The sequence below is a fragment of the Drosophila willistoni genome (assembly GCF_018902025.1).
Source record: "Drosophila willistoni isolate 14030-0811.24 chromosome 2R unlocalized genomic scaffold, UCI_dwil_1.1 Seg167, whole genome shotgun sequence".
Classification (NCBI taxonomy): domain Eukaryota; kingdom Metazoa; phylum Arthropoda; class Insecta; order Diptera; family Drosophilidae; genus Drosophila; species Drosophila willistoni.
In genome coordinates, this window is record NW_025814050.1 from 18,364,611 (window position 1) to 18,375,645 (window position 11,035).

General features: G+C 34.3%; 1 protein-coding gene across 1 annotated transcript; it reads left to right on the forward strand.

Annotated features, from left to right (window-relative positions):
• Window positions 1–1,723: 1,723 nt before the first annotated feature.
• On the forward strand, window positions 1,724–2,912 carry LOC6642451. Its single transcript, XM_002065334.2, has one exon. The coding sequence runs from the start codon at window positions 1,724–1,726 to the stop codon at window positions 2,852–2,854; it is 1,131 nt and encodes a 376-aa protein (XP_002065370.1). The 3' UTR covers window positions 2,855–2,912.
• The last annotated feature ends 8,123 nt before the right edge of the window (window positions 2,913–11,035 follow it).

The following is an 11,035-nucleotide window of genomic DNA, read 5'->3' on the forward strand; positions in this document are numbered from 1 at the left end:
AGAGTGTGTGTGTGTGTGTGTGTGTTGTCTAAAAATTGTCGACAGGCACTTTTTCCTCAGGTTTTACCATTTTTTATTGGCGTGCGTAAAATTAACATAAAATTTCATTTGATACACTCTTTTGGGAGAAAGATTTTTATGGGATCTAAAAGGATTCTGAAGATGTTAAATAACTTGTACTTCTTATGGCTGCTCCTGATGAAGTTGATGAAAGGTGCATAAAATTCTCTATGGACAATCGGATTGATGTGAATTGGTTAAATTTTCTTGTTTATTTTTCGGTTTATGCCAGATTTCAGTTCATAAAGCATTAAAGGAAGTACGTACTTTGAGAGGAATTGGTAAAGTGATAAAGTTGAAATTACCTTATCTTAGGGTTTTCCTTAATCAAAATGAAGTGTTTATACAAGTTAGGATAAATAACTTCAAGTATGCAGATTTTGTGTTGGTATAAGATATTTTTTACAACAGACTTATCCCTTTTTTTGATATTGAATAAATATTTAGATACTTCATTCACTTTCCAATCGGTTGCCTTTTAGTTAAAATATGTCAAGAACAATCATAATGATTAGTTAATAAATTTGACAAATTTTTTTTAGGATAGAGAATTGTATGATTAACTGGAATTAATATAAACGTTTTTAATTATTGTGGTAATCTTTTCTTTAGAAATTTAAAAGTTTTAATGGGAAATTATAAAGAATTCACTCAAAAAATAATGCAAATAAGATCAAAGCTTATTCGAGCAGTAAACAAAGTCAATTGTTTCTTGTAAGTAAAATTCCCAACTAGTTTAAGCCACGAATTGGTAATTATAACAAAGTCAAAGTTATAAGCACTGCCTGCAATTATTTACTTCTTATAAGTTACAATTCTCAACTAGTTCTAGCAATGCTACTTCTTAAATGGTTTGCTTTCCAAAATGACCTCGACCCAGTTTGTTAAATTTTACAGGATTTAATTTGTGAATTTCCATTTGTATATAATTTAATAAGAATTTAACATGAATTTCGTCTCTGGCATAATCATTGTAAACTTTGTCAATTGAGTTAAGCCTCTCAAAGCGATTTACTTGCAAATCCCTCAACGACTTGAACAACAAATCCCCCTCCCCGTAACGTACTGAAACCCCCCTTCAGACACAAAGGAATGAAGTTACAGGCTGTAATAGATATTCAAGTTATCCAATATCGTGTATTTGATGGCTTTTTATGGCCATTATAAATGGCTCAAGACAAATGCCCCCTTAAGAGGCCCCACCCAAAATAACATCAACAAATCCAACAAGAAAAGAAAACATCACATTTGGAGTCATAAATAAAACGCTTAAACAAATCCAAAAGAAAAATTGTCATTTACTTATTGTGAACACTGCGTTTACAATGCAATTGCCAACGCGTCGTCGGTGATGACCATCATGATGATGTCGATGATGATGATTGGACTGGATATGATGATGATTCTCAGTGATGATGTTAACAATATGAAAGATTGATGAGCTCCAAAAACACAAAAACAAAAAAAAAAAAGAGCAAGGTCGTTCCACTTTTTTTACGTTTGCTTGCAAAAATATTAAGCAAATATGTGATTGAGATGGAAGGGCGATAAACAAAAGATAAACTGGGAAGGTGTATTCATTCTTAATGGAAGACACATACACCACAGTGCTATATAATGAGGAGTTCTGATTGAATGCAGACAGAGTTCTTTCATCATCCAAATGTATCGTCTACTCACTTATTTCTCCTGCTGTTTGGCCCTGGGAGCAGGCTTAAGTCTGATACCAGACGATTATGTGGAGCATGCGTTGCCCACCACATCGTTTCCTGAGGTAGAAGGTTTTCCCCTGGTGGTTGACACATGGACTGAATTGGGACAATCCACTCCGGAAGAAGAGACGATTATGGATCAGGAAAAAATTAACTGGCAGCCACTGGATCAGGAGCCCGATCTGAGAGAGAACCATGAAATAAAAGCAAGAAGTGTTGACGATAAAATTGGCTCCCCTTCAGCAGAATCCTCTTCTGCAGGTAAAGTTGTGATGGAAGAAACCTCTTCCACTGTTCCAGTTACCACTACAACCAGGGTGGCTTCCGAAATAGTCAAGGAAGAATCAATTTCTCCAGTTAGGGAATCCTCCACAACGGTTAGAGCAGAGGTTTCCCAGTCTCTTCCAAAAGATGGTGTAACTGAGGCTACTACTCTACTTACTCGGGATGGAAATGTTCAGACGTGCCAAAGTCCTCAAGAAAGTGGAATACCCAGACTCTTAAGGACGGCTTTGCCTGTACTGCCCGCTGACAAACTGCAAAATATTCTCGCCAATGCCGTTCAATCTGATGCTCAAGTAAAAAATCTTGTCCAGCTTCTACGTAGCGATGCATTCAGGCAACAGGTTCAAAATCTAAGAGCCACAAAAGAATACAAGACTCTTCAGGATTATGTGTGCCAGCGCCTAAAACTGGATTATTCCAATTACCTAATCTACGTGAGAGTTTTCCTAAATATTTATATAGATTCAAAACCAACAAGTGATTTGCCTAACCGTCGTCCAGGCGTAAGTGGTCTTCTTCAGGACTTGCGAAACGCCTTGCCACGCACTCAACTAAGGGACCTCTATGTCCGTCTCTATGCCGTCGATCGAGAACTATCCGAATCCGTGCGTCTTATACGTGGACGGGAGTTCCGTAATGTTCTAAGAGACATTCGCATTACAAAGGAGTATATTTCCATTCGAGAAGAATTACGTAAGGCCGATGTTCCACTGCAGCGAGTGGCTAATCTGGTGTCCACTGCTCTGGGCTGGTCAAACAATGACATGGGCGAGGAGATTGTGGTTGTCTATTTGTAAACACCGATGCGTACATTAACCAAAACTTTATATATGAAATTCCTAAATCGAATAATTTTAAATTGAATTTTAAACTTGTTTCCTTAATGTAATCACAGTAAATAAATATTTTTCGAGAAACGTTTTGAGTACTTTTTGTTCAATTTGCAGAATCTCTAACCAAGAACCAATAAAAGAAAAGGAAAAATTATTTCCAGAAGTGAGCAAACATCAGCAGGGCATTATTTATGTCGTATATTATATAAGTTAATATTTAGAATATTTTTGGTAAAATCTGAAAATACTTTGATTTAGAAGATGCTTAAAATAAAATTATGATAATTTAAATGGACATGCTACCACCGTACCAGATCATATTACAAATTTTAATTATAAAAATGTATATAAAGTTTCATTATTATTAGCTTGCTCGATCGGTTAGGAAGTTTTTTTTTTACCCAAATTTCACGTTTGCTTTACAATCGCATTAAATTTTTGTACTTCTAGAACTTTTTGCCTTTCTGTTTGTACAGTTATATACTTATATATTACGATTTTTTTCACTATCACAGCAAACATTTTGAATAAACTATAAAATAATTTAAATATATGGTTTATAGGTATTTATAGTTGTCCTTTAAGTCCGATTCATACAACCAAAAAATGTTCTTTTTTGTTTTTAAATGTCTATTTGGAGCGGCAAACCTTGCTTAATGCTCCCATTTATTTAAACTTTTTACCTAATTTAGTATATTTGTTATACTTAAGTTTTCTGTGATAGATTCTTAGCTGGCTCTACTTTTTAAAGAAAATCTCACAATTTCGGTAGCCATAGTGTAACTGAAATATAACTCGTCCAATTTCCTTTACCATTCAAATCAAAATTCTACAAAATAAAAAATAAAATAAAAAAAAAAACAAAATACAAAATATCTCAGCTACATAGACAATAGTTTAAACTCCGTAATGTAAATAGCTAGCTTTAGCTTTAAGCTAAATTTAATAATAAGGAACTAAAGCATATTATGAAATGAAAATGAAATATATTGAAAAAACAAAGGAAAACAATTTGAAGCGTTTCTTAATAAAGAATTTTTCATTAGATAATTTAAAATTTATCTTAAGCCTCTTTATTTAATGTTCTCAAAATGTAGAATTTGAGAAATATTTGATAACAAATATTTTTAAACTTACCCTTGACTCAATGTCTCAAATGTTGATACAATTATGAGTTTTAATGATTACGGCGCTTTTATTGGTTCTCATTTACTTTCCAACAATTTGTTGTACATTCCAATTAACTAACAATATATTTTATATACATATTTTAGTAGATATATATTACAAATCAGTACAAAAACTGTTAAAAATTTTCAAAAAACTTTAAAAGATCTTACAAATATCACTCCAGAAAATAATAAAAATTGCAAACTTATTTCTTTAAATAGTGTAAACAAATTTTTGTCATCAATATCTTTTATGATTTTGGCACACTAATAAGTTTTTATTGGGTTCACTTAGGACTTAAAATATTTATTTTTTCTAGCATGATATTAGTAGCTCTGCTAATTAGTATTTTAGCAGCATGGGAAGTATTCAAGGTGTTAATTGCCGATCTAGCCAAATTATATACCAATAGAGAGGGGTTTCCAAGTCTATAACACCAGTGGAAGTATCTTAAGGTGAAGTCTTACTAGTTGAAGTTTAGTTAAAATAACATTAAGATTAAGAAGAAATTAAGAAACAATAAATAATATTAATAAGAGGCATTTATCATGAGCATTTCTTTTTATAGAGAATATAACAAAACATATTGTCTTGCACTTTGGAATGTTTTGTAGTAATTGTGTAAACTTATTGTCTTTTTGTTTACCATATGTATCAGATCGTTATGTGGAAACCACAACTCAAAAGTAGCTTTGACCCCTGAAAGTGTTGTAACTCTTAAGTTTTTTCATCATCAATAATGATTGCATCAAAATTGTTCTCAATGATTAGATAATTTGCAGTTAACCCAGAAGTCGAGCAATTCTTACCTAAGACAAATTACTTTAATCTCTAAGTTCTCTTTGGCTTATCGTCGATTTGCACTGCGGACTGGGTAAAAGGTCTGCAGTCTGTGTTTGATTGTGATTCTTTGTCTGGTTGTGGGTCTGTGTCTCAGTTTCAGTGTCAGACTCGTTCTCGGTCTGCAATCATTGAATCTTTTTGCATTGCGATTTGTTTGCCGTCTTTCGTATTTCATTTCCATAAATTGTTTGTTTATTTTGACACGTTCGGTTCAGATAGAGACTCCAAAATCGGATTTACCATCACCAACTGACGATGCGTTGGCGAGTCGAGAAGAACAAATATTTTTTCTCTGATTTCCGTGAATGTTTGGTCGGTTGCCCTTTGGTATATTTTGTTTTTCAATTTGTATGTATTTTTAGATACTTTTGCTACCGAGATTCCGTCTGAGTCTGACTCCAATTGTGAGGTAGTTGATCTGTTTGTAATTTGTTTATGGCAACTGTTCGAGTCGATTTGATGCCGGCGTTGACAGCTTCACAGTTGTTGTTGTTGTTGTTGATGATGATGATGATGAAGTCTCAGTCTCTTTGAAGACCACGACCGCGACGACCACGACTAGCAACATGTGTGGCAGCAATTCATTTTCTTTCCTTTTTTGGTTTATATAGTCTTTTTCCCCCCTCATTCGGGGTTTTACCCCATATTGTTTGTTGTTGTTTATGCCGCGTGGCAAGAAGAAGGCAACATGCGGCGCAAGGCGGTCGTCTTTTCCGTAGTTGTTGTCTGCTCTAATGATTTTGACCCTGAACGAATTTGAATTTGAAGTGGTTTCGGGTGCCTGGTAAAATGTAAACATGTCAAGTGTGAGGAGGCGTTCCAGTCCCAAAAACTGAGACACAACGTCAACTATTTTTATAATTGCAACGAATGAGTTATTAATTTCTTGCCCAGTTGGTGTTGTTCAATTCAAAGACATTTTCGATTATAAATGGAGGCGATGATGATGATGATGATTTGGGGGGAGAAAAAGAACAAATTGGTTGACAGTTGACTGATGGAACATTGTCGATGAAAAAGCAGAAGGATGACTTAGATAACAGAGACAATCACACAAGGTTAAAATGTCATCTATATATACACACACACACAGAGAGAGAAATCTATTACATAAACCACTCGTTTCATGTTACTTAATAATTTTAGATAGTCCCACAGAATGATTGGCAACATGTTGCGGCAGTTGAAATTATGTAAATAAATTATTATCACAGAAATGTTTAAAGCTATTTAGCAAGAATAAACTTCAGAAATATCACGAGAATGATCCTGAGGAGTTGAGGAAAAAATCAACAAAAGATACATCGAAATTATACATTTCATAAATTATTCTTGAGCTCTTTTCCTAAACCAAGTCTATCAGAATCCACCTAATCTTAATTTCTGTCCACTTAGGGTAATCTACTGCCCAACAGGTAAAAAACGATTCTAAAACTATACAAAATTATTTAGTTTAAAGACAATTTTCTGCCCAACAGGAAAAATGTTAAAAACGTTGGAAAAATGTTAAAAATGTTGGAAAAATGTTAAAAATGTAAAATGTGGTTGGAAAAATGTTAAAAATTAGCAACAGAAATGTGTCATTTATATAGGGATGTATTGTTTCAATATTTTGTTTGCCATAAAGTCAAAAATTAAATAATTTTAATTTTAAAATCAAGAAAGATAGGTATAAAAATATGTAAAAATAAATAATTAAACCAAAACTAAGTTCTAGCCGGCTCGAGGTCAATAATTCTTACTAATTTATAAGAGGGCTTAAACCCAGTTTTAAATAACTTCAAAAAGGACGAAGCCTAAACATAAGCAATTAAAAAAATTAAAATTAGATGTTAAAACTGTTGCAATCAATGTAAGCACTGTATTATAAATTCCTCTATAACAATCCTTAAGTAATCTACATTAAATCCAAAAACGGGTTCTTAAAATTCGAAAATTGTAACTGAAATTGATACATTTTTCAATTGCAAGCCATTATTATGTAATAGTAGTTAGTTTTTTTTTTACAAAACTTTCTTCCTATCTAACTATTTCATAGAGAGTTTGCAACTGCCACACTTTAAGTCCGAAAAACATTGTGTTGGCAAAATTTGTATTGTATTCGCAAAGCCCTCAAAAGCTACTCCTACTGTGGGTTAACTTGAATCAGTGCAATGGGCAAAAGGTTTTTCCGTTTCGTTCCGCCATTCAAACTCAATTAACCAAATGGGAGTCGTTCACCTTTTTGTGTTTTCCTATGGGTAGTAGTCATCCAGCCAGACTTCTAGTCGAACGCCCGCACCTTGACTTGAGTGAAGCGAACAATGTCTCTGGTGGTAGAGTTGAGACTGGGATTGGAGTTGCAGTTGGGGGCTGATGATGGCGATGGAGCTTGGGACTCCACTTTCAACTTTGCGCTGTTTGCGTGTTCGTGTTTCCGCCTGCTGCACTCGTTCAATTGAAACGGGCACTTGGCCACGTTTGCCGCTTTGGCGTTGCAAATTTCCCTTGCTGCAATTGTGTTTGAAGTTCCAGAGACCAGCTGGCCACGCTTGGCCAAACATTCGCATCCATTCCAGCTTCTTTACCCACGCTGTCTGACCTGTCAACCGACAACCGAAGGCCAATGAACCAACTTAACTTGCAACGCCAAATAATCCAATAGCTCACAAACCACGCATTTGTTTTTTCCAGCTTCTATTTCGTTTCTGTTTTTTTTTTTTTGGGCCAAGAACTCGCCTTGCCACATTTTGGCCATGAAAAACGACTTTTTACGTCATCTAAATGATTAGACTTAAAAACTCTGATATGTATGGCAAAGAGAAAGAAAAAAAAAGAATTGTAGCCACGCCAACGGAAGCCATTAGAGGCCAAGCCAAGAACATCGAACACATGGAAGAGGCCCAAACCTGGTCCAAGGGGCCTGGCATTCCAAGCAATTAATAATAATTTCCGTTGCTGCCAAAGAAAACAAAACAAAAAAGCAAAACCGGGTATCTTTAGCATGACTCTATTTGCGGATGCTTACACTAGAGACTAGACACTGCGGCCAAGGGTGGAGTGAGGAGTGGGGAGACACTAGTTATCTAGAACCCACAAACTGTTTTTTTTTCCTCCTCTTTTGTTCCCCCTTCCAAGAATTTTGGTTTTTGGGCATGTCTCTTTGATGGTTGCTAATTTGGGGCTATCTCAAGGTATGAGCTTTAAGATCTATGTCAAATTTACAGTAGCTAAAGAGACTTTAAGACTTAAAGTGTTAAGCTATACTTGAATTTTCAAAAGAAATATTTACATTATCAAAAGGTTTTAAATTACTTTAAAGTTTTCCATTAACTTTTAGGCCATGCATTGCTTACGACCTTGAGTTTTTGTTCATTTAAAATAGACTTTTTATTCATCAGCCATACAATTTTTATATACTGCGTATAGAATAATATAATTTGTTTTATTTTTTCAAACCTTGACAAAAAGTTAATCCATTTTACGTGTAACAGAAATTTTAGGACCGCATAAAATAATTAATTCAAAAGGTATTACATGCTTAAATATATTAAATGAGTTTTTATAGAATTAAGGCAAGAAAATACTAGACTAGTTTTATTCTACTAACTAAATTTAGCTGAATTTTTTCTTTTGTCATTATTTAATACAACAAATGCATACTTTTCCCCTCTTCTTCAAAATATTCCACCATAAATTTCCCCTAAGTGATATCAATACCTAAAAAATGTTAACTAAATTTTCATATTCATTTCAACTGAAAGTTATTCATGCATTTTTTTGTGACCTCTTCTAGAGACTATGCATTCCTATGACCTGCCCTTTAGCACTATAATTATATAACGTTAGATGGCATACTGAGGCTGGCTTTCTTATAGAGAGAAAACCCCATATTAACTACTTAAGATTGGGCGTTACGCATCTCACACAATTCACGCCTAATGAAACGTACCACAAATGCTCATTGAACTAAGTCAATGAGAGGCAGAAGCGAGAAGAGAAGAGTCAACCAAACGAAACCACAAATCAAATTAAAATTCCAAAAATGTTATAACATAATACCCCCAGCTGAATCATTAATCTTTATGTGGTGTTGTAAATGTTACGCTAGAACCACCGCCACCATCAGACCAGGCCAGACCAGACAGAACTGCAACGAGTCCAAGTCGATGCCGATGACGATCTAGCAGATCTTTCAACAATTGCCATGGCAACTCTTTGGCTGGCCACGCATGACTTGGCGTTTGTTGGACCGCTTAACCCGAATACAACCAAAACAACAAAAATATGAGTTAGGGAATTTTACAATATTTCGTTTTCTTTTTTTCCCCCTCAAATGATGTGATAATGCTCTTACATTAAAAGAAAAAGTATGTTCTATATGTGACATAAGTTTAATCTTATGATTCAGAATAATTTTTTAGACATTTCTTAATAAATCATTTAGATAGAGGTCCCATGAATATTTCGTCAATATACACAATTATTACCAATATTGTCTAAAATCTTAGCTGAAGATATATTTTATGTCTAATATCTGAAATTTATATAGTCATCTTTAAGCTTAATATAATAATCAAGGAAATAAATCATGTAATGAAATTAATTCCTGAAAATTATTCTTGTCAAATGTTACAAGTTGTTAGTTCCAATTTAGTAAGTCAGGAAAGTTTATTAGTTGAAATTAGAATTAAAATTAAAGTTTTAAAAATTAATAAAAAAAATGATTTTATCCACATTTTGGCATTCAAAGTATATGTTAAATCTGTATATCTATCTTAAGTCTACGAATAACAAATTTGATAATATATATTGGATATCATTATTGTATATTGTTGTTAGTTAAAAATGTATATTTTTTTATTTATCATATGATTTGGGCAGTAAGTGTAAATTACAGCCAATCTTCTACTAGCTATAGCTACTAGACCTTAAGCTATGTTAGTTAAAAATAAAAATCAATATTAAGAACATTTAACAATTTTAACAGTTTTCTCTGTTGGTTTTCCATGCTGAAATATTTCTGAATTATTGAATTTTATATTTAACAACCATTAACGACCAATGAAATTGTTTTATAATTTTAACAATTTTTGTCAACTTGTTCACTGTTTTTTCCTTAAGAGTTTTTGGAAAGTTTCCCGCAATAAGTCTTTAAGAGGTGTTGAATAAATTAAGTCATGAACGCATTAATATATGATATTTCATTTAAGTAATTAAGTGGTAATCGATTCCAGTTGAGATCTGTATAAGAAGTTATTACTTGGCGTAAATGTCCTAAACTTTCTTACCTTTTTTTTAGTAATGTTGCCCATTAGAAAGCATAAAAAAAGGACCCAATATCTTGAAATCTTTCTAGCAGAAAAACATTGAACCCTTTCCCACAATTGATGTACCCTAACCCCATGTAAGAGTAGTTATAGCTTCGTCAGTGAACAACTTTGATGACAACAATAAGGCAAGAATTGAAAGAAGTGCATATTGCGCCGCCAACTCCCGGCTTGGACTCCATTTCGGATTCGGATTCGCTTTAATCAGCGCTTTTTGATCGGACTGAACAATTGCCGGCCGGCGCACAAAACAACAAACGGCGCCCCTATAACAAAAACTCCTACCCTACCCCCTGCGAAGCCCCGCTCCACACTGCACCGACCGCAACGTGGCCACTTCATCAAGTGTGCCATACAAAAATTTTGTTGAAAACTTGCTGAGTTTTCAATCGAGCGCAACATCAACAGTGGCAAGACATGGTCTTTGGCAGTGGGTGAACTACTGAAACTATCGGAAGGGGCATCTCGGGGGGCAGACGACGTTGAAGGGCCATTCAATTTGTTTGGTCAGCTTCAGTCCAGTAGATGGCATATACACATTGGATTGGGCTAAGTGCGTTTTATGGTTTGTTGATTCACAAGTCAAGCGGGTTCTCCCCTCGGTATTGTGGGATATCTAGAGAGGGGAAAGCGGGTCTAGCTAATGAATTTTCGGTTACAAAACTTCCAAAAGAAAAAAAAACTCAACTCTCTGGGTGACAGTTATGTTTTTTTTTTTTGGGGTCGCCAGTAGCAATATCAAGTTTAGGAACAGGGCGGGACATATTTTGTTATGATTTATGAAAAGCCCTGAAGCGTTGAAATTGCGTTGTGGGTTTACAAG